The 24,391-nt window shown below is 50.9% G+C and overlaps 1 protein-coding gene across 3 annotated transcripts in view; it reads left to right on the forward strand.

Moving 5' to 3' along the window:
• Positions 1–24,391, forward strand: part of KIRREL1 (kirre like nephrin family adhesion molecule 1) — a 2,247,154-nt gene that overhangs the window by 1,100,343 nt on the left and 1,122,420 nt on the right. For all 3 annotated transcript variants that reach the window (XM_069635419.1, XM_069635420.1, XM_069635421.1), the window contains one exon: positions 10,731–10,879. In XM_069635419.1, coding sequence (XP_069491520.1) covers positions 10,731–10,879 — 149 coding nt within the window. The remainder of the gene's footprint in view (positions 1–10,730; positions 10,880–24,391) is intronic.

The following is a 24,391-nucleotide window of genomic DNA, read 5'->3' on the forward strand; positions in this document are numbered from 1 at the left end:
ATTGGTGTATAAAATGAGACATGTGCGTCCAAGTTCAACATGTCCCGGAAATTCACAACTCCTGGCAGAATTACCAAGGAGGTTAATGGTTCAGGAGCACAAATGGGTACTGAATACAAGCACACTCCAACAAATATTCAGAACCAGGGGGCATCAAGACAGACTTTTCTGCAAGAAATACAAACGCAAAATGTCCACCCTTAGTATCCAGATACCCACAGCCATGGTCCCTAGGCAATGCTCTATGAATGAGTGTGTCTGGGATATTTGCATGTACTTCTTCGAACTTCTGCTCCTCCACAGAGTAGTTTACAAGTTACTCCGGGACTCGGATCGATACTTATTGCTCAAACCTGGGCAAGGCAAGTCTGGTACCCACATCTTTTGCACTTGTTGCTACAACCAGCAATCAAATTGCACCCTATATTGCACAATATGTTAACACAACAGAATCAACAGATAACGCATCCTAATCCACAAGCTTTGAACTTGGTCGCTTGGCTTCCAAGATCCATTTGGTCACTTAAATCTGCTTCACAGTTGTTTGGATATACTTTGTGCAGAGGCGTAGACAGGGTAGGGCCTGAGCCGACAGGCCCACCCAATATCTTTAAACGCCCACTCAGCAGCGCTGTGTGGGCATTTGCAGATGTTAACGTCACAGTGGTGGGCCCAACAACATTGGGCCCGATTCATGGAATTATTTGCGCAGAAAATAGGGAACTTGTGCGCCAAACTGCCTGCGAAATCCCGTTCGTCGATTCATGGAATTGAATGTGTGAGATATTCCTTGGACTTGCGTAGATTACGCTCAAGCTCCGCACGTCTCTGCAAGCGGCCCAGTGCCTTGCGCAAGACTCCATGCAGAGCATGGGCAAGGGCTGCGATGAGGGCAGAGTAGGGGCCAGAACTCAGGAAATGAGGACGAACAACGGAAAAAGTGGGTGTTACGAGGATACGTGCTGCAGGCAGTTCATAGCACGCCCACAAATGCGCACAGCAAAGCGTATTCATGGATGTGACTGTTCAATCTCTCTTGCAAAATGCCCACGCAAATCCCTCGATCTCTCTGCCACCCGAAGGCAGGCGTAAGGACACCTGCGCATTGGATTTGCAGCGTGAAGGCGAGTTTGCATGTTGAAATTAGGGGTGCGTGCATGCAGACTGGGTTCCGGTCAGTCTTAGGGGTGCGTGTACGTTGCGTACTGGGGTGCTGGGGCGGTTTATGGGGGTTTGCATGCAGATATTCTGAGTTATGCCCAAGTTGCAAAGTGTCATAAGCATGTTGTCAGGGTGACGGCAACCGTTACGGGGGACCTTGCACAGGGTTTCAAGATGCAGACCTGTTTGATAGTGTCCTGTTGGAATGATACCTGTGGTTAAAGCCTTTGTGGTGGGGTGGGGGTAAAACATATATACCCACCCATGGTGCACCAGACTCTCAACACAGTTCTTGATAGGCTCATGGAGCCCCACATAGAGCTGAAATTATAGGTATGCTTTAAAGAATGCATTTCAAAAGTGGCTTTTCTAATATCAATTACTTCTATTAGAAGAGTGGGTCCTTTGTCGCAGTACACAAAAATAAGGTGGTACATTTTTCACAGAAATGTATTTCCAAATTTCATGTCAATCAGTCCAAGTCACCAGCTTTATTCCAAGGTCCTCAGACTCTGACGGAGAGCGCTACATACACTTGAGGTGTGAAGAGCAGTCATGTTTTATGTGCCTGTAACAAATTCACTGTGCTAAAGCAGTCTGATCTTTGCCGAGGGGGCGGAGGGTGGGAGGTTGACCAGTCCATAAATCTACCACTGCTCAGTGGATTGTATGTTGTATTCAAGGTTGCTATAGACTTGCAAACAAACCCTTACCATTCAAGCCATTTCTCATGTGGTACTGGGGAAACATTCGCTTTTTTTGCAAACAAACCTCTAGATGCCATTCGCAAAGCTGTCACTTGTAGCTCAGTGCACACTTTCACACAGCACCATTGTGTAGATACACAAACACAGGAAGTGTCACAGGTGGGCCAGGCTATACTGAAATGTGTATTTACCACTGATCCTCTAGCTCACCCAACTCCATCTGCAGGTACTGTTTGTTGGTCTATGCAAAGCATGCAAGTCAAAACTTTGTCACAAGCTTCAGAAGACAGCTCTGACTCTGTAATTGTCTTTCTGTGGCTTCTCTTTATAGCCTCATGTGTCCATCCTTCCTTCCTACATGGAATCTGAAATACAGATACTTACACAGGCCCCTGATGGTGAGCATTGCTGAGATAATTCAGACTCTCTTGATTTAATGCAGTGTTCTCCAGAATTGGGCTTCTCGCCTGGCTTACACATTCTGCCATGCCTTCTTGTCCAAACGCTCACTGGATGCTAAGGGCCAATCACAAATGCTGGTGTCTGGCTCTTGAGCTGTCTTTAGGCTGCCCTTGTCACTTTTCCACCACATGATCATTCATTCCTACCAGACAATATGTTTATGTTGCCTTTTGTCCTGTCTCAAATTCTCCCTATGACTCACAAGGAGTTCTGCGATTTCAACTCTTTCCTTCCCTTCTTCTCCACTAAATGTATCCACATCTTCCTTCCTCCTCAACATCCACTCTCCATCAGTTTGTGGGTCTTCCCTCTCCCACTTCTCCTCACCCCATTGTTCTCCTATGTTCCGTTGCCATTCCTTGCGTACTGTATGGGCGTTCCTTGGCTAGGGACGGGAAACGGAACCTTTTTCACCAGAAAAATTGTCTTCCCCCTTTAAATTTAGATGCGCGTGGGGGCACGGTCCCAGGAGCAATGCGTTCTCTTGACTCCGCCGACTGGCACTACTCCGGAGTCCTTGTCCGCGTTGACGGGAGCGGACGTCTTTCACCTAGGCTGTGGTTGAGGCCCTATTTCTTGCTCGTAATTCCACACTACCACTTCCCCAGGGATATTTTTTCCATCTAGCCAGTTTCTTCAGAGTCTTAATTACCCTGTCCTCCATTGCCAAGCTCCTCCCCTGCGCATGGCGGTGGGATTCAGCAGGTGTCCTGCCTGCAAGGGCTCCTTCCCCACGTCGGATCCCCACGCGCTGTGCCTCCGGTGCCTTGGCAAGGACCACGGCTGCTCGGCGTGCGACGCGCTCACCCTGCGCTCGCTGAAGAACCGCTTGGCCAGGTGGAGGGAGCTGTTCCCCAAATCACCACTGGAGTTCATCAGAGAGTACGAAAGGCTGAAGACCGGGCCAAAGGTAGCAGCGCTGTTCTCCACTGCACTCCGCAAGGGTGACTCTTTCCCTGAGAATTGCCCAAGCGGGAGAGGCCTTCCAGGCCCTACTAACAGCAAGGGGACCGAGGCTCTACGAGCTACCGGCCATATGGCAGAGGAGTCCAAGGATCCTCCTGGTCCCGCCGCTGAGAGGCTGCAATGCTGTTACCAGGGATCGCCCCGAGGAGCTTAACTCTGATACTGGGCGCAATCCAGAGGGGGTGCCGAATCGCAGTCCCACGCGCACTTCCGGCAACATGGCTGAGGGCAATCTGCCTCCCAGGCTCTTGCCTGAGGTGCAGGGAAGGTCAGAGCCTACGCAGGCAAGCAAGCAGAGACTGGTCCCAGTACGACAGTCTTCACACAGCAAGTACGCGGCACAGTTCCGGACAAAATGGCTTCCCGGCCAGATAGAATGACGTTGCATCCTAAACCTCACCATTCCAGTGCACAGGGATCAGAGCGTGCACCAACGTGGGATTGGTCACTGCTAGTCACCTGGTGCACCTCATGCCCAACTACATTCACGCAGGGGCGATACACAAACCCTGGCTACCAGAGGAAAGATGCGGGGAAGAGCACAACAGGTACAGACCCAAGGACCCACGCAGGAACACACCTCACCAGCTTGCAATGACAGGTTCCTTGAGAAATTCCTCACACTCGTGAGGTCGCCTCAAATAGGCACTATACTCAAAGGTGTCATCCAAGACATGCTCCCTGCAGCCCCTATGCAACCTCTTGTCTAGGTTCATACACAGTTACCAGTGCAGGCCCAGGCTCCCGCGCTACCCCAGGTGATAATTGCCGCTGTGGCCCTGCCTGTGGCGCACTCCCTCGGCTAAGCCACCGGCGCAACCCATCAGCATGCCACAACTGCCCAAAGCACCCCCCAGCACTCCACCAGCAGGCCCGGACCCACAGGACACAGCGGGGTACATAGACGATGAAGAGGATCAAGACACCTCCTCCTCAGCTAGGGCCTTCCATGAAAGGCTGGCGGAAGTGGCAGAGTAGCTGGCGATCCCGCAGCCGCAGATCGAGCAACCAGAGACGGGGGTTTTGGCTGAGATGCTTACCATCAGGTCAACCACCAAAACTGGTATCCTGTTGCAAAAGGATGTCGAGTCCCTGGCAAAGAAGGGCTGGATAGAACTCCATTCTTCACAGCCTACTAACAAGCGCTTGGATGACAAATATCAGCAGGCAGAGGGGGACTCCCTCTTTCTGTCAGTGCATCCTCAGCCTCACTCTTCGGTTGATGCAACGGCTCTGATGTATGCAAAGCCACAGGCCTCCACGCCCACACCTCTTTGGTCCTGTTAGGCAAGGAAGAAAAACTCCTAGAGGCCTATGGGAAGAAGATATATTCGAATGCTACTGTTGATGCCATGCTAGCTGCCATGAACCAAAAACTATGGAGAGAGATAGCAGAATTCCTTCCTGATCTTCCGGCACATAGTCGGGCGAGATGGAAGGCAGGTCGGGCAGAGGCAAAAATAATGGCCCAGGACATTATGGAGTCAACAATGGTACATATATACACCGCAGGCAGGACTGTATGTGTGGCCGCCGACAGGAGGACTGTGTGGCATAAGGCAACCAAGTTTAACCCTGATGTGCAGGAATGCATTCTCGACCTGCCATACGAGGGAGTGGACTTGTTCCATTCATATACAGATGAGGAGCTTAACGAGCAGAAAAACAGCTCCCAAACAGCGAAGTCCCTGGCAATATTAACTAAGCCTGTGTCTAAGAGCTTTAGCCAGAGTCACCCACGCTCAGACAGAGGTTGTTTCTTTGGTTTCTGGGACTTCCAGGAGTGCCGTACTAGGCAGCCTGACAGGTTGCCCAGCCAGCACAGACGTCACATAAGGGGTTCTTCAAGTCCCTCTCTCAGGCACAAGCCTCAAAAGGGAGGAAACAGTGACAGTGCCATCCAGATTCATAGTTCTCCGGTGGGGGGAAGGCTTGCCCTTAATTTTCAGTCCTGGCGGGCAAGGTTCGCAGACACATGGATTCTCTCGATGGTTTCCTCGGGCTTCCGCCTGGCGATACCTCCATCTCCTACCCCGGTTCCCCTCCCTAATCCCATAGATTGAGACGCCAAGTCTTCTGGCGGAGATCCACTCGCTCGTAGCGAGCCAGGCAGTGGAGGGGGTCCCAACCTCACAGCGAGGCATGGGTTTCTACTCCTGCATCTTTGCCATACAGAAAAAGAACCAGGCTGGCCTGAGAGTTGTCCTGGACCTTTCAACTTTGAACCTTTCCCTACCCCTTCAAAAGACACTGTGTGGGGGAGACTGGATGCGCTCCCTGGATCTAAAGGATGCTTTCCTGCACGTCCCAATTTGGGAGCCTCCTCGTTCCTTCCTACGTTTCAGGATCATGGACTTTCATTTACAATACAAGGTCCTCCCATTTGGCCTCAATTCAGCCGTGAGAGTCTTTGCAAGGTTAATGAATGCGGTGACAGCCCTGCTCAGAGCAGAAGCCACCACCTTTATCCATTCCTTGACGACTCGCTTGTGCGAGCAGAATCGCCCGAGGAAGTCCGGCGCACTGCAGTCACCCTTATGCACCTGCTATACGAATTGGGGTTCTCCAACCTCAAGAAATCAGTTACTTCGCACTCAGTCCTTAACATTCTTGGGTCTAATGTGGGATACGAGGGTGGAGAGGATCTCCCCCTCGGAAAACAAGATCACAGCAATCAAGAGGGCCACAAGGCATTTTCTCAGCTGACCAGTAACTTCAGCATGGTGGTACCAACACCTGCTGGGAATAATGGCAGATTTTCTCCTGGCGGGGCCACATACCAGGCTCAAAAAAATGAGGGGGCTGCAGCTCCATTTCTCAGCCTCTTGGAATCAGGAAACGGGCTCCCAAGCGGCTCTAGTCAGCATATCACAGCACCTTTACCATGACCTCTCTTGGTGGAGGACAGAGGCCAACCTGTCAGTGGGCAGGCTGTTCAGACAGCCACTACCGGAGGTCACCATTACCAGGACTTGTCCCTGGAGGGATGGGGGCTACCCTGGACAAGCAGTGTCCACAGAATCTGGTTGAAGCAGGAACACCTAGAGCACATCAACTGGCTCGAGATGATGGCCATCTGGCTTGCTCTCAAAGCGTTCCTCCCCATTGTCAGCAAAAGGTTGGTTTGCATTCAGACAGACCGCTCACATGCATGCATTCATCAACAAGCAGGGGGTACCAGGTCTCCTCCCCTCTGCAGGCTGTCTATCGACATATGGGAGTGGGCACTGTCGAACAACATTTACCTCTCAGCAGTCCACCTGCCGGGGAAGTCCAACCTGGATGCGGACCCGACTCAGCAGGCTCAGGGGTCAACAACTACAAGTAGCAGTTGAACAAGGGTGTCCTGAGGGAAATCTTTATCAGGTGGGTCCACCCTCGGGGAGACCTATTCGCCACCCCGAGCAACAGGAGATGCCACCATTTCGCGTCCTGGATGGGACAAGGCATGGGCTCTCTGGGCGATGCATTGCAGATTGGAACGACATGTAGACATACGTGTTTCCATCTACCCCGTTAATTCACAGGGTCATCTGCAAGGTCAAGGAGTTGCGGCAGCTTCATCTCATCTTGATTGCGCTGCAGTGGCCAGCCAGAACTTGGTTCTCAGAACCCCTCCAAGTGTCAGATCAACCTCCAGTCCCCCTTCCATTGGGACCAGCCCTCCTACTATCCCAGCATGGAGGTAAAGTGGTTCATTCCGCTCCCCAGAAGTTAGCCCTAGCAGCTTGGTTCCTGAACAAATCACCCTAAAACATGTGCACTTGTCACAGGACAAATTGGCTATCATTCAAGGGGCAAGAAGCAGCTCCACCAGGAGTCTATACAAAAGCAAATGGACCAGTTACTGTCACTGGGATAAGGCAAACTAGATAGATCCTTTGGCATGTACACTAGACCATGTGCTGGCTTTCTCTGCACATCTTGCGCATTCAGGTGTGCAGTTAGACTCCTGTTGTACTTACATGACAGTCACAGGGGCTTACAAAAACTACAGAGATAACCTCTTCTCCTCCTCCAATCCAGTGGTCGAAAAGCACTTGGGGGATCTGACCAGATTGTATCCCCCAGTCAGGCAACCACACCCGGTCTGGGACCTTCCTGTGGTACTTGGCGCCGTGGCCCACAAGCCTTTCGAGCCCATGGCATCGGCAATATCAGACTGGTTATTATAAAGACTGCTCTCCTGGTTGACCATACCTCAGCGCGCAGGATTAGTGAGATGCAGGCTCTAGTGGCATCAGAACCATATTCCACATTTCACTGGGACACGGTGGTGCTAAGGAAGCACCCTTTGTTTCTCCCAAAGGGTGTGTCATCTTTTCACCTCAACGAGGAGATAGTACTTCCAACGTTCTTTCCAAATCCGAAGGACGAAGCACAGAAGGTGTTTCACTGTCTGGATGTCAGACCTGCTCTGAGATTTTACCTGGAGCTTCCGCAAATCGGATGCCCTGTTCGTCACTTTCAGTGGGTCAAAGCTAGGCTGCCAAGCATCCAAGGCGTCAATAGCGTGGTGGATGGTGATGCCCATCAAGGAAGCGTACGAGAAGCAGCACATGTCTTTGCCAGCAAACATGCACGCCCACTTTGTCAGAGCCAAGCCCACGCCTGTGTCCTTCCAAAGACACATTCCATGGCAGACCATCAGCAAGGTGGCTACTTGGGCTTCTACATCAGCCTTGTGCAAGCACTACTGCTTGGATGCCAGCGCCAGATCAGACGCAGCATTTGGCCAGGCAGTTTTTGAAAAACGTATTCTCCTAGAGGGACAACTCTCCTCCCCAGGGCTGCATTCAGTTGTAATCGCCCATACAGTATGGAGGAAAGGAGAAGGGACGTAGGGGTAAGTATATGTTACTCATCGTAGTGACTAACGTACTCCTTGTCCATAGTCCCTTTTCCTCCATATGTTCCACCATCCTCCCCCTTAATAAACCTGTGTCATTAGGCAATTGTAATATAGCAGACGTGTCAAAGGGGACTGAGAAGTGACACAAGTGGGCGGAGTCAAGGGAGCTGGTGAAAAAGGTTCTGTTTCCCATCCCTAGCGAGGGACGCTCATACAGTATGGAGGAAAGGGGACTATGGACTAGGAGTACGTTAGTCACTACGGTGAGTAACATATAATGCTCCCTCCAACCTCTTAACCACCTCCTCCTCCTGCACCCACTTCTCCAACCTCTTGCTTCACCACATAATAGACCTTCACCAGTGTATCCTGCTTTGCTGTCGCCTCCTGCAACTTCACCATCTCCAACGTTCCTTGCTTCACTATCTCGTCCTGCACATTCACTCCCTCCTGCATCTTCACCTCTCTCACATCTGTTCGATGTTGCTCTGCTACTCAAGCCCCCACACTTCCCATCTCCCTGCTTGGGCTTTTATAGCAGGTCATTCCATACTCCAGGTGTGTTTAATGTGTTTTAGGACAGGGACCGAGCCTTAAAAGGGTCAGTCTGCTATATTTAATTTATTTGAATTGCACATGGGTGATGGTACTCTTACTCGGACATGATCAGGTCCAGACAGAGCCACATCTTCTCTGCATTGTCCTGCTCTCACTGCGGCAGTGGTGAACGTGCTCAGAGGTTGGTATATTTTGTAAAGTATTTGAAATAGTGTGAATACTGTTGGTTCCTGCTTAAAGAACCCATGTATTTTCATATAGCATTGTGTATGTAAACTGTTAGAAGCCCAGAAGCGACAGTTTGTACACTCTGGTGGCTTCCTGCCTCATTTTCCCAGTGCTGTGGTTGGGGAACCTCCTTTCCTATATTATGACCTCCTTCCACTTCTCTTTGGGCTTCCCTTCCTCCCTCCTTCCCTCTGTTCTAACTTATTTCCATTCCACTTACTCCAGTCCTTAAGCTCCTCTCTGGATATAACTTTCTCCTCCAACTTCTTCAAACCACCTCCTATTGCCACCTGCTCCAGTACTTTGTCTCCTCCTCCAGCTGCAGCTTCCTCCAGCACTTCTCCCAACTTCCTCATTATGCCACCTCCTCCTCAACATGACTTCCTCTAACACAACACTTCTCTCTACCATGTCCTATTGCCAAATCTTCCAGTTCTTCACCTCCTCCAGGTGTAACTTCCTTCACCACGTCTCCCAGCCACCTCCTTTGGCTCTTGCTGTGACCTTCTGCTCTTGTTTTCTCCCACCTCTCCAGCTTCCTCACTTCTGCAGTCTTCTCGTCTTACACTGCCTTCCAGTAGTCTGGGGGAGCCTCCATGTACCACCTTCAGGATTCGCATTACAAAGCAGGTGGCTTCCTGTGGCCTCCCGAATATCCCAGTCTCCCACAATGGGCCCTACACAAGTGATTTTATAACATTGCTATGGTATGTAGGAGTGGTCAGAGACAATGTTTTGAGATTTGCTGAAACAGATTGCTTAGGATTCAATAGAGCTTTGACGAATGTAGGACATTAGGGTATTCTTGGGTTTAATTAAAGTTTTCTTTTGGATTGGAAAGAAGGTTGAGTGTCTGGTTGTTCCTTGGAGTTACATGCCCTGGGGTGAGTGAAGTCAAATGTTTGGAAGAAATTACCTGACCATAAAAGATGGAGGAGGGAGAGGTTTGAAAGTTAGATGGTGTGGCTGCAGAATAAATCAACCACCTTTTAGATGAGTGGGAGCATTATTAGAAATCTTGAAAACAAAGATACACCTGCATGTGCTTTGTCACTTCAGTAGCTGCATGAGAATGATACAACCTTTTGATATGGTTTGGAAAGTGTAGGCATGCTTATTGAGTTGATGCAGTGCTTTAAACAGCTTTATGTTGCAGTAGAGAGTTGCATACATTTGGGTGTTCGAATTGTGGGCGTTTGATTTATTTTAAGCTTTTCCTTGTTTTGACTAATTAAAATGGGAGTCAGATAACTTCTATCTGCATGTCAGGACTTGTATAGCCTGTTATTTTGTTCTTGGAAGTAGTGCAGGTGAAGAGAAATTGTGATTCCAATAATAGGTGCCAGCAAATGTACAAAGTTAAAATGGGGAGACTTGGTGTCCCATGTCACAGGGCGAGACGTCTAGAGGCAATTACAGTGAAGATGAGGATCATTGAGAAAGTGTTTGGAATCTTGAGCTGATTTGACCTTTTATTATAGTCCATTAAGTGGCTTATGGGAAGGTAATAGAGAAGATGTTCACTCATACAACATACTTGGGGTTCCGGCAAAGGAGTAACTTATTAGGGAAAGTGTGAAAACTGCACAATATTGTTGGCTATGTTGGAATTAAGAGGAGTATGAAAAGGTTCCCAAGATCTACATTGCCATTTCAAATTCACAGCTTAAATAAATAAATACATGAAACTGTAATTAATAAGAGGACCTTGCAGATTTCCAAGTATATGATGTCTGGTAAACCACATTAGAGTTGAATAATATTTATTAATTGTTTGCTTTCTTATCCCTGTCCAGGTGGGCCAAAGGCGGAGTGATAATCGAAGAAGCTAAGGACAGCGTGTATGAGACTCAGGTGGACTACTCCTTTTTCACTGAGCCTGTTTCATGTGAAGTGCACAATATGGTGGGAAGCACAAACGTCAGCACACTAGTGGATGTGCACTGTAAGTTTATTGTCAAGTGGGTACACATGACTGATGGGAGGAGGGGGGTTAATGTACTCTAGTGAGAAAATGTCAGTGGTCATCAATGGTCAGGTACCAACCGGTCTGCCCGATTGATTAGCCATAAATATTCAAGTATGTTTCTTCAAAGCAACATACCATAAACAATTGCATTAATATGTGGTCAAGAAAGCCCAGTCATCAAAGTGCATGATGCACTCAGGTGGCAAGGAGAACATATGAACATAGGAAATCACAAATCTCTCACGCAAATGAAATAACCTGATACAAGGTTTGGTGAAAGTGTAACTGTAGTCTGTTCAGCAAAATGGAAGGCTAGTGTTCATAGTTACGGGCAAGGGGCTGACTAGGAAGCTAAGAAATGTCTGTGTATAAACGAGATACTCAATTCAGAATAGGGAATGGATAATGCTATTGACAGGAATACAGTTCTGATCATAATTCAGGCCGCTGACACAAGCTGTAAGAATATAGTGCTGCATATCCTGCAAATACTAATTTGTGAAGGAGTGCATGCGTCTATAGTAAAAACTAAAACCACTGAGCCTACACTTCTGCCACGCAGACTCCGCGTACGCGAAGTTCCGGTGACAATCGCATAAAGACCAGGCACCAAAGTTCACTGCAGTGAAGCCCACACTGGCAAAGGGTGTAGTGTTGTGCGCTGCAGGTGCGCAAGACGCTGGCTGACCTCCCATCGGGGTCTACGCTTCCACCACGCAGACGTAACATACACTAAGTTCCAGTGATAATCGCATAAAGACCAGGCACCGATCTATCGGCCCCCAGGATCCATTCTATGCTTTGAGGAGGACCTCATGCAAATCATTAATCCCATCATCAAGCCAAGCTCTAAAATCTTGTTCTTAAGAGACCGCAACCTAGGCCTCAACGAACCCACAGAGACGCACACAAAAAAAACCTAGCCACAGCCCTCGACCAGGCTGGCTTTGCACAGCGCACATTTGAGCCTACCCACATCCAGCGTGTCACCCTCGGATGGATTGCTGATCTCATTTGCAATTGGCCAGCCTTACCACAACAACCTGACAATGGTCAGCCAACACCTTTGACATCCCCATCAGCAAACTGCCCAATCCCTGTCACCCAGTGAAACCAGGAGCCTTGGCCCACTGCCCAAAAACATCAACAAGGACCACCTATACCCCTCCTCTGAGATCTCGTGTACCTGACCAACATAGCAACTGACCCTGAGGCCCTTGGCAATCTTTACGACACTATTGCATAAGCACCTGCCCAGCTTAAACAGTGCAAATCCAGACACGCTCTAAAGAACTACTCTTGGTTCACCCCCAAGCACCTTGCTTTCCACGCTAAGAAACGCGCTGCAGACACGGCCTGCAGAAAATACCCCTCCTTAGCCACCAAAGCACAGTTACCTCCTTCGCTAAAGACTACAAAAGAGCTATACAAACCACCAAAACCAGTAGCTACAACGCGAGAATAGATAACACAAAATTCAACACTCTCGAATACTTTACGATCCTGCTTAAACTTGAGTCTCCAGTCACCCCTCACCGTAGATGACATTTGGTGCACCAAGGTGCAAAAAACACTCATTGGAAAATTATTCCCCCCCCCCCAGAATTTAATCTGTGACAAGCAACTGGTAATAAGCGCCAAACCACCTCTTACAACACCCACGCCTCCCCCGGCACCACAGAGCCCACCAACCCATCCATTCGACTTCCGCAATGCATCGGAACACAAAGTAGCCAACATTATCAAAAGCCTCAAGCCCCCCTACTGCAAAGGAAATGCCTGCCCTGCACCCATCGCCAAAGACTGTGCCGGGTCACTCATACCCATCATCACAGCAATAATCAACTTGTCCTTTGTCTCTAAAACTATCCCAGCTTCCCTGAAAGAAGCATGGATCCTCCAGTTGCTAAGATAAAACTCTCATCCCCACCATTCCTACAAACTACCACCCTATTACTACAGTACCCTTTATTCGAGGGGATTGGGTCCTCCGACGTATTCCATATCTATGACATATAATCACCACAGCTGTGCTGCTTCGGAAACTTTTTCGGCTCCTGCGTCGATGACGTCGATGCGCCGTCGTCGAGGACCTCCTCCGACGTCCGACGTCATCCGATGTGATAAGTAGGACGCACGACGCCCATAGCCTCAGTTCCGTTTTTTCCGCGAACGTGTTGCTTCGTGTTTCTCGGTTCAAACGCCTCGACTCTTTGGAGTTCTGTTCTTCTCGGTTCTTCGAACCTGTTCGTTTGTGAAATTCCTTCTGAAGATGTCTACTTCGTCTTCGACCCCGCGTCCGGGTTTCAAGAAGTGCGGGGAGTGTGGGTCCAAGATGTCGGTGACTGACTCGCACGAAGCCTGCCTCTGGTGCCTCGGGGAGGCCCACGACACGGATGACTGTATCGACTGCCAGTCGCTCACGTCCAAAGCCTTACGCGAACGTAAGAAGAAGTTGTCGGTAGGTCGGGTGTCCAAGCCCCAGAAGTCGAAGTCTGCGGGGCTTTTGACGGATGATTCGAGGGGTGACTCTCCGTGTCATCGTCGGAAGTCTCGTGGGTCTCCTTCTAGGAGTCGGTCTCGCCACTCCTCAGCCTCTTCGAGGCATTCTCGGAAGCGCCGACACCGGTCGTCTTCCAGGTCCTCTTCGGAGGGCTCTGCCCGGCACGTCGCTTACCCCTCCAGCCGTGCAACGCCGGAGGAATGGGCTTCCTTCGGGAAGAAGATGTTGGCGATTCTTGAGTTGCAGGGTACTCAGCCGTCCGCGCCCCCGAATGGGGTCGGTCGTGTGAGGTCGAGAGACACCGCTCGCAAGAGTGGTCGGCACGAGTCACGGGAGAGGTCCCGTTCGGACAAGGGGACTCGTTCTCGACGTACCCGTTCCAGGTCCCGGTCCTCGACGCGTTCGAGACCGTGTGCACCTGTGAGGTCTTCAAAGAAGGCATCGACGTCTGTGGCGTCGAGGGCGTCGACGGGCTTTCTCGAGGCTCTGGCTCCGAGGAAGTCGTCGATGCCGTCGACGCTCAGGTCGTCGAGGGACACGCTCGGGACTCCGGCCTCGAGGGCTGTGTCGACGCCGCCGATTCTGGAGGCGCTGCATCTGACGTCGACGCCGATTTCCTCGACGTCGACGCCGATCCTCTCGGCGCCGATGCCGGTTCTCTCGACGCTGGCGCCGATTCGCTCGACGCCATCGACGCCTTTCGTGTCGGAGGTACCACAGGGCACGGGTGGACCCCCTTGGAAGGCTCTGGTTAAGAGCAAGCACTCTCGAGTGCCTTCTTTTCGCCACCTTGACTATATTTCAGAGGCGGATGAGGATTCTGATGGCCTGGTTCCTAGTCAGGTTGCGGATGACATTGTCTCGGGCCATAGTCAGTTTGACGAGTTGAGACAGTCACTGCATGATGCCAGTGGACTGGACACCTCTCCAGAGGTGGAGTTTTGTAGGCTTGAGTCTGGCTCACATGCTGATTCCTTGTACCGGCGCCTTATGGCTAGGGTTTCTGAGTACTTGGGATGGTCTGCTCCCCCAGGGGAGTTTGTGCAGGATGATCTGACAGACATCCTTGATGTTGGTCCCCCAACTGACCCGGTTCTGCCGTTCCATATGGCTTTACAGAGAAGGGTGGCGGCGGCTTGGACTGCTCCGGAGAGTCTCCCGGCGGTGGGCAGATCCTTGTCGCTAAAATACCGTCCAGCCAGTGGCGACCCCTGCTACTTGACCAGGCACCCCACTCCGGAGAGTTTGGTGGTGCAGGCGGCCACGGCCCCGGCAAAGCAGGCGTCGTACCCTACCATCCCTCCTGATAGGGACGACAAACGTTTTGATGGCTGGGCGAAGAAAGTGTTTTCCTTGAGAGGTTGCAGACCTCAAAAGCTGCAGCGAAGTCGTTGGGCGCTGCAGTTCGCCAGCCTCCGCCTTTTCGTCCTAGAGGACAGCAGTGGAGGGGTGGTTCCTTTCGTTATTACTCCTCCTTCAGTAAAGCGAGAGGAGCTGGCAGTCAAAGAGGCCATCGCAGGGGTACCAGAGGTGGACGACAGGGTACCCGTGGTGCCAAGGCCGCTCGGGCAGTTGCCTCTTTGCCCTCAGGTATCGCCGCAGCCGCTCCCACTCAGTCGTGAGGCCATGTCCCGTGGTTTGCCGGTTGGGGGAAGGCTGGCGCAGCATCTTGTAGAGTGGCAAGCCATTACTTCAGATGTGTGGGTTCTGGAGATCATAACCCACGGCTTCTGTCTTCCTTTTCGGCACAGGCCTCGCGACAATCCACCGGGGAACCTCTCTTTGCAGAGTCCGGATCCGCTCCTTGTGCAGGAAATTCAAGCCCTGCTGGAGAAAGGCGCCATAGAACTGGTGCCTGTAGCGGAGAGGAACAAGGGATGGTATTCCCCTTATTTTTTGGTTTCGAAGAAAGACGGGGGATTGAGACCCATCATGGACTTGCGCGGTTTGAACAAACTCCTCAGGAAGGACAAGTTCAAGATGGTTACTCTCTCTCAAGTCCTCCAGGCCCTTCAGCTTCAGGACTGGTTGGTGTCACTCGACCTCAAGGATGCTTACTTCCATGTGCCGATCTATCCCAAGCACAAGAAGTACCTGAGGTTCGCGGTTGGTGACTTGCACTTTCAGTTTCGGGTCCTGCCGTTCGGATTGACCTCCGCCCCGAGGGTTTTCACCAAGCTCATGGTGGTGGTGGCAGCGCATCTCAGGCAAGGGGGGATTCACGTCTCCCCCTACCTGGACGATTGGTTGATCAGGGGGAGCTCTCCTGAGCAAGTCCTGGATCATCTATCGATCACCTGTCGCTCCCTTCACAGGCTGGGCTTCTCCCTCAATTTAAAGAAGTCCCATTTGACGCCAACACAGCGGCTCCAGTACATCGGAGCAGTGCTCGACACTTCCCTGGGGCAGAGTTTTCCTCCCCAGGTGAGGGCTCTTCACATTCAGCAGATGGTGCACAAGTTTCAGCATGCCCAGACGCTCCCAGCGTTCGAGTTCTTGAGGTTGCTCGGCCTCATGGCATCCTGCATTCTTCTGGTGCCAGAGGCTCGCCTGCGGATGAGATCTTTGCAGTGGGCACTCAAGACGCAATGGTCGCAGTCCTCCGGCAGGATGTCGGACTCGATTCAGGTGCCGTCCTCGGTCGCCCGGGACCTTCTGTGGTGGGCCGTCGAAGGCAACTTGATGAAGGGGGCTCCATTTTGGCTTCCCTGGCCGGAGGTGACGATCGTGACGGATGCATCCCTCACAGGATGGGGAGCTCATGCCAACGGGCTGACAGTCAGCGGTCGTTGGTCTCCGTTGGAGTCCAGACTCCATATCAATCTGTTGGAGCTGAGGGCCGTCAGGCTAGCCCTGAAGGCTTTTCTGCCGTCTGTGCGAGGGAAGAATGTCCTGATCCTGACGGGCAACACAGTGGCCATGCACTACCTCAACAAAAAGGGGGGGGCAGGGTCACTTCCTCTGTGCAGAGAGGCGATGCAGCTCGAGTTCTGGGCCATCCAGCAGGAAGTTTCGATCTCGGCAGTTCATCTGGCCGGAGCCGAAAACGTGACGGCGGACGCTCTGAGCAGGCAGAGCGCGATCTCTCACGAGTGGGAGTTGGCTCAGGAGATTCTCCTGGAGATCTTCGCCCTTTGGGGACCCCTCAAGTGGATCTCTTCGCCTCCAGTGTCAACCGGAAGTGCGAAAGGTTTTGCTCGCGGAAATTTCCTCCAGAAGGAGCCTTAGGAGACGCGTTTGTGGTGGAGTCATTCCCGCTGCTGTACGTGTTTCCTCCAGTCCCCGTCATCCCGCAAGTGCTGCGGAGGTTACGGAAGTTCGGTTCCCGGATGATCCTCATTGCCCCGGCGTGGGCTCGGAGGACGTGGTACCCGGACCTTCTCGACTTATCCATCTGCCCTCCACGTCGTCTTCCCTACCGAGACAATCTGCTCTCACGGGCGGGGGGTCAGGTTCTCCATCCAGAGGTCAGATCCCTCAACCTTCACGCTTGGCTTCTGAAAGGTTGAGGTATAAGGATTGGGACCTCCCTGAGGACGTGATGGAGGTGTTGCTTTCGGCCCGAAGACCGGCAACAAAGTCTCTGTACCGTTGCCGTTGGCGTAAGTTCTGCGACTGGTGCAGGGTTCAGAATGTGGATCCTTTTGCATGTGACATCCCCATGGTTCTGTCCTTCTTACTTTCTTTGGCCCACAGGGGCTTGCAAGTGGGTACCGTTAAGGGTTACCTGGCGGCGCTGTCCATCTTTAAGCGCTCGTCTGAAGAGTGTTCTTACTTTAAAATCCCTTTGATTTCACAGTTCCTGAAAGGGCTCACTAATGTGTTCCCTCCGTCACCTTTCCTGGTGCCCGGTTGGGATTTAAACCTGGTTCTTAAGTTTCTTATGGGTGCTCCATTTGAGCCTTTACATTCTTGCCCTTTGAGGCTGTTAACTCTGAAAACTGTGTTTTTAGTTGCGGTTACTTCCGCTCGCAGAGTGAGTGAGTTACAGGCACTTTCAGTTAAGCCTCCCTTCACTGTATTTCACAAGGACAGGGTTGTCCTTAGAGTTCGTCCTTCTTTTCTTCCGAAGGTAGTGACGGAATTTCATTTGGCCCAGAAGGTTGTTCTTCCGGCATTCTATCCTCCTCCGCATCCTGGTAAGGAAGAGGAGAGGCTCCATAGGCTTGATCCTAGGAGAGCTTTAAGCTTTTATGTTTCACGCATGTCCCGGGTCAGAGTGGATGATCAACTCTTTATTGGTTACGCTGGAAAGCGTTTGGGGCAAGCTGTGACGAAACAGACTTTGTCTCGCTGGATTATTTTGGCCATCTCGGAGTGCTACCGTTTGGCGGGTAAGGACCCACCGGCTGGCTTGCGAGCCCATTCTACCAGGGGTATGGCTGCGTCTACTGCCCTGCAGAGGGGTGTTCCTATTCGCAACATCTGTGATGCAGCCACCTGGGCTTCAGTTCATACATTTGTACGTCACTATTCCCTTGATTCCATCCGAGCGCAGGATCTGGCCTTTGGCAAGGCGGTCCTTTGCTCTGCTATTTGATTGGCTATTCTACATTTTGATTCTAAATTCTTTCCCTCCTCCTTGCTTTGGTACTGCTTTGGGAGTCTGTCATAGATATGGAATACGTCGGAGGACCCAATCCCCTCGAAGAACAAGTTACTTTCTTACCTGGTAACGTTCTTTCGATGGGATGGTCCGACGACGTATTCCATATCGCTCCCGCCCTGCCTTCCCCGCTACAGAATTTCTTTTGCGATTGCAGCTTACGTTCCGCAAGGCTTTGTGTCTGACTGGCAGTTGACTTCTGTCACACGTTCTGGGGGAAAAAACTACAACTGAGGCTATGGGCGTCGTGCGTCCTACTTATCACATCGGATGACGTCGGAATTCGGAGGAGGTCCTCGACGACGGCACATCGACGTCATCGACGCAGGACGCAGACGCCGAAAAAGTTTCCGAAGCAGCACAGCTGTGGTGATTACATGTCATAGATATGGAATACGTCGTCGGACCATCCCATCGAAAGAACGTTACCAGGTAAGAAAGTAACTTGTTCTTCTAAAAATTGTCCACCGCGCATCCTACATCCAGGTCCAACAATACCTCGAGGATAACCACATCCAGTGCATCCGTTAGTCAGGCTTCCATCCAAGGCACGGAATTGAAACCACCTTGCTAGACCTGAAAAAACAATTTAATGACATCAAAGACACTGGCAAACTTTCCCATCTCCTTATATGGACTTCTCAGCAGCGTTTGACCTTGTCGACCACCAGAGACTCTGCAACCACCTCACCACAACAGCCAACTTCTCCCCTGCAGCCACAGACTTCATTAGATCCTTCTTGGCAGACAGATCCTCGCAGGTCTTCATGGATGATCATGTTGCACCACCCACGCAAGTTGTGCATCTCCCCCACCTTAATTAACATTTATATGAAACCCCTCTTCAACCACTTGGATGTCCTCACCATATCTTACACGAATGATGCTGATGACACCCACATCCTCCTCCCTCTCTGAGGCACGTAACACCGTTGCAGCCATCAATTCAGTCTACGACATCCAGACATCATCCAGAACTGGATGGTGACCCACCTGCTATGTCTAAACATCGACAAAACTGAGATCCTTATCGTAGGCTCACTCGCCACACTCCACAACATGGATCCAGCTTACAAAGCCTTCAACATTGACGGAAACCTGATCCAAACCTCACCTGAAGCCAAAACCTTGTGCAACTGCCTAGACGCTACCCTCAACCTCTCGCACCAAGTAAATGCCATCGCCTCTTCTCCTGCCTACACCTCCAAACTACTCAATGCCAGCAAGCCCTTCCTCGCCACAACCAACCTCCTCACCATAGCCAGAGCCACCAACGGAGCCAAACTGGAATACTGCAATGCCCTCTTTGCGGGCACTTCTGAGCGAAACGTATGCAAGCTACAAACTATTCAAAACAATGCATTCCAGGCTGCCCTAGGCGTGTCCAAGCACAATCATGTCTCAGAAGCCAAAAAAGATGCCCACTGGTTTCCGATCTGACAGCGGATCAAATTTAAGACTGACCATCGCACACAGGTGCCTCACCAACACTGCCCTCTGCTTACCTCTCATGTGTGGAAAAATACACCCCACCACGCCTACTAATGTCCATGAATTGTGCGAGTATTGCGTGAGTAGTTTACAGGAGACATTTCGAAACCCTGGTCAAGGATGGATAGGGCGGTAGCAGATTGCCCCTTGGAGTGGATTCTATGGCTGCATAGATGTTATAGACCCCGGAACACACAGATTAGTCAGGCGTTAGTGGTGGTGTGCGATGTATGGGATAGATTACTTGAAAAGGGATGCTTGTCTAAGCGTCCAACCCCTTTTACCCTGATATTTGGGAACCCGCAATTTCAGCCAGGGACTGTGTAGGCTGTGTTTAAGCAGTGGCAGAAGGTGGGGAGTACAAAGCTTTGAGATATGATGCAGGGACACAATATTCATCCGTTTTTAGAATGTAAACATCTTGTGGGTCTTTCCGACAAAGACAGATCTGCGTATTATCAAATAAGACATTGGATCGCTTGCACTGGAGGGAAGGCTGCAGGGAGTGAACTTACAGAGTTTGAGAAATGTATTACCACAAACACTGGGAGCAAACAAATGGTGTTGAGGCTAAATTCAATTCTAATGGCAGGGGAGTTCGGCCATGTATGTGGTCACATGCATAGATGGGAAAAGACATTGGAGATGGATATCCCAAGTGATCATTGGGAACATCTGTGGGTGAATGTCCCCAAGATGACGAGGGCAATCCAGGTCAGGAAAGCATGGTACAAAATAATGTTGCATTACACACTGGAGAGATTGCACAAAATGTATCTGTCAACCTCGGAGCAGTGCTGGAGGGGATGTGGCATGAAGGGGTATTGGAAACACATTTGCTGGGAGTGTCCGAAACGGGGGGTATTTTGGGAGGAGGTCACAGCCCAGATTAAACAATGGTTAGCCCGGAGGTACCTCTGACCCCCAGGGAATTGATGTGTGGTTTGTTCAATCCGGAAATTCGTCTTCCCACCAGGGCACATGGTTAAGCTTTTATGTTAATGGTAATAGTGGTGTGGCTGGTGATCGCAAAAAGTTGGAAACAAAGACGGCCCCCAGTGATAAGAGATTGGATATTTAAGCTGTAGGGGTTTATGGCAATGGGGCGGATGACATACATTTTGCAGGGAGAAATGGGGAAGCTCCAACATGATTGGGTAATGGTCTTGGACTTTCTTAAAGGGGACTATGTATATCAGTGGTGTCCACACGACTTGGGAATATTGGACATTATGTAAAAAAAAACGATATTCCAGAGACTACCTTGGAAAATACGGGAACGTCACTTCTGCCGGAGCGGGGTTGTGAGTAGGGGGGACGGAGTGGGTGGTGGGTGTTTGGAGGTAGTTAAATTTAAAATGCCAATAAAAATATGTTAAAAAAAAAAAAAGATCCACAAACTGCCATTTGCTCAGAGTACCTAACTTTGCACGAAAGACTGCATGAGGATCGAGCTTTCCTGTCATTGCTGCAAAGCTCTGGAACAGTCTCCCCATCGCCCTAAGAAAAGAACCTTCTTACTGGACCTTTAGGAAAAACCTGAAAACCTGGCTTTTCACCTAAAGCACCCCGCCCTACGACACTTTGCTCCTGCAACACTCCCAAACTGACAAACTGCCACCTGTACTTGTATCCATGTTAGTTGGTACCGACCTCACCCCTTTTTTCCCCCTCCCCACTCTACTTTACATATTTCCTCACCCAATGTAACTAGTGCCTAGATACCCAAGTGGTCAGTACGCTGCAACAATTGCAAAAATACATTGACATTCTTTCTATTGTGTCTATTGTGGCTGCACTAAGAGGAGGCGACTCGCCCTGCATTTAAACACATCAGACAGCGTGGAATTCTGCACGGACTGGAATCAGTGTAAGCAGTCTTTGGGTCTTTGGGCTCGTAGGGTGGAGGACATTGCATCAGAGACGTGGGTTCCCTGCTGTGGGTAAGCTAAAACTGGCTGTGCTAAGGGTGTTTTATAGCAGTCTCCCTCACCATTTTTTAATATGCCAACATCTAAATTACAAAGTGGGAGGCTGATGACCACAGAAAAGAGGTTGGCTGCACTGTGAGCCCAAGACGAGAGGGCAAGTGACTGGGTGGTGAGGATGGGCCATTTGCCAACTAACAGACTGGTTCCCCCCCACCCCCTGTTTTCAGAGGTTGTGGGAAATGACAAATTCTTCTGGTTCAATTTTGAGTACAATGGCTCCTTTGCCATTCAGTGACTATGCAAAGGCAAAATACTGTTAATGCTTCGGGTAACGCCAACACATATTATTTGAATTTGATGGTCGTACTGGAGAACTCAAATCTACTATTGAGGGCATTGGGTCCTCCAACGTATTCCATATCTTTGACAGTAATCACCACAGCTGTGCTGCTTCGGAAAATTTTCTGCGTCCTGCGTCGATGACGTCGATGCGCCGTCCCCGAGGACCTCCTCCGACAGCCGACGTCACCCGATGTGATAAGTAGGACGCACGACGCCCGTAGCCTCAGTTCCGTTTTTTCCGCAAATGTGTTCGCTTCATGAATCTAGGTATGCCTCGACTCTTTTTTGAGTTTATGTTGTATTCTTCTCAGTTCTTTGAACCTGTTCGGTTTTTGTGAAAAGCCTGTTCGTGACGATGTCTACCTCGTCTTCAACCCCTCGTCCGGGCTTCAAGAAATGCGGGGTCTGTGGGTCCAAGATGTCAGTAACGGACTCACACGATGCCTGCTTCTGGTGCCTCGGGGAAGCCCACGACACGGACAACTGTCGACTGCCAGTCGCTCACGGCCAAGGCCTTGCGGGAGCGCAAGAAGAAGTTGTCGGTAGGTAGGGTGTCTAAGCCCCGGAAGTCGAGGTCTGTGGGGCTTTCGACGGATGATTCGAGAGGCGACTCTCTGCGTCATTGTCGGAGGTCCAGTGGGTCTCCTTCCAGGAGTCGGTCTCGGCACTCCTCTGCCTCTTCGAGGCATTCCCGCAAGCGCCGGCATCGGTCACCTTCCCCGTCCTCTTCTGAGGACCCTGCCCGTCGGCAGGTCGCTTATCCCACCTTGCAAGCGATACCAGAGGAATGGGCTTCCTTTGGGAAGAAGATGTTAGCGATTCTCGAATTCCAGGGCACTGGTCCGTCCGCGCCTCCGAGTGGGGTCGGTCGTGATCGGTCGAGAGACACAGCTCGCACGCCTTCGGGCTCGGGTGGTCGGCACGGTTCACGGGAGAGGTCCCGCTCGGACAAGGGTAACCGTTATCGCCATGCCCGTTCCAGGTCCCGGTCCTCGACGCGCTCGAGACCACGTGATCCTGTGCAGTCTTCGAGGAAGACGTCGACGCCTGTGGCGCCGAGGTCGTCGATGACCTCTCTCGAGGCTCTGCCTCCGAGGGGGTCGTCGACGCTGTCGGTGCCTAGGTTGTCAAAGGACACGCTCGGACCTCTGGCTTCGAGGCCTGTGTCGACGTCGACGGCGCTGCGGCTGACGTCGACGGCGATTCGCTTGACGTCAATGCCAATTCTCTCACCGCCGACTCGTTCGGCGCCCTCAACGCCTTTCGAGGCGGTGGTGTCGGAGGGGCCCCGTGGCACAGGGTGTTAGGCAGAAACCTGTGCAGTTCCCTTAGGGACCACTGCAAAACGTTTAAGACTACAGGTGTTGGCAGTAAACCCAATTGGTAGCAGTCTGTACCACCCAGATTTACCTGGTAGCTGTGGCTGAGCAGCCAGACCTCTCTCAAGAAGAGTTAGGCAGTATATAGAGTATACAAGATAGGTACCAAAATACAGTAGCACAAGCAAACACTGACTAGAGCTTGGGTATAAAAGTATATAATTATTTATTTAAAAACACACTTAGTGTATTTTACTAACACTAATATGGCAAGCAAGTTCAAACACAGTCACTATTAATATATATACATCCCTGATCACTTATTGAACAAGTCTTAGTTAAAACACCACTTATTTTCAGACAGAGGTGAGCGCTTAACCTAAGATGGCACTCCAATAAGTTAATTAAAAAGGGAGGGAAAAAGGCAGAATTAGGAACATACACAATACCAACACTTTAGGAGAACCAGAGGAAGTCAGAAAAGGCAGAATCTACTGAGGAGCAAGAAAGTCATAGGCCAGGCCCACTCTTGAAGAGAGCAAGTCGGAATGTGTCCAAGATCACACAGTTGAATAGTACTTTTAAAGAGTCATTGCAAAGAGTTCAAAAAGGGTTGGCTCAAGTCAGGAAAAGTTAGTTAGTAGGTCCCAAGTAACCCCAGGATAGAAAGTCAAGGATTTACGAGACACCTTGAACAGTCTGTTGCAAGGGAGACCAGGCGGGACTCAGTACCTGAAATGGTGAGAAAGCTCCAGCGGTGGCAGTTGTTCCTGGCAGCGGGTGCAAGTCGGTGTTTCGTCCAGGGGAAGGAAAGCTGGAGGTCGTTGCACTGCCAGGGAAGAAACCAGCCGCAGAGTTTCTCGGTTAAAAGGTACTACTCTTTTATTCGCAGTAGTGGTGAAGCGTGGCTATCTGGCCGCCGGGGTGCTTGGCACGGGCGATTCGACCACGAGACGATCCAGGAAGGCGAAAAAGAGGGCGAACTGGTTATCCCCACCTGCTCAGAGGAAGAAGACTCTCCGGGATGAAGATCTTCTCTGTCGTTGGGAAGTGGTGAGACGGTTCAGCAGGGCTCCACCGGTGGTGTCGTCGTTGCAGGTCGGCTCAGCTTCTCCCTCTCCGGATTCTTTGGTCCTGTGGCGACTTCTGAAGTTCCAGTCCCCCAAAGCACTGCTTTTATGCAGAAAAACCCCATTCATCAGTCCAAGCTGTCACTCAAACATGCTAAGTGGTGAGCCGGGCGGCTCACCACTGAGCCAATCACACAAGAGTGCGATTTGAGTTGCCGAGGCAACT

This window comes from Ambystoma mexicanum, chromosome 1q (genome assembly GCF_040938575.1).
Source record: "Ambystoma mexicanum isolate Mex_15411 chromosome 1q, UKY_AmexF1_1, whole genome shotgun sequence".
In the NCBI taxonomy this organism is placed as follows: Eukaryota; Metazoa; Chordata; class Amphibia; order Caudata; family Ambystomatidae; genus Ambystoma; species Ambystoma mexicanum.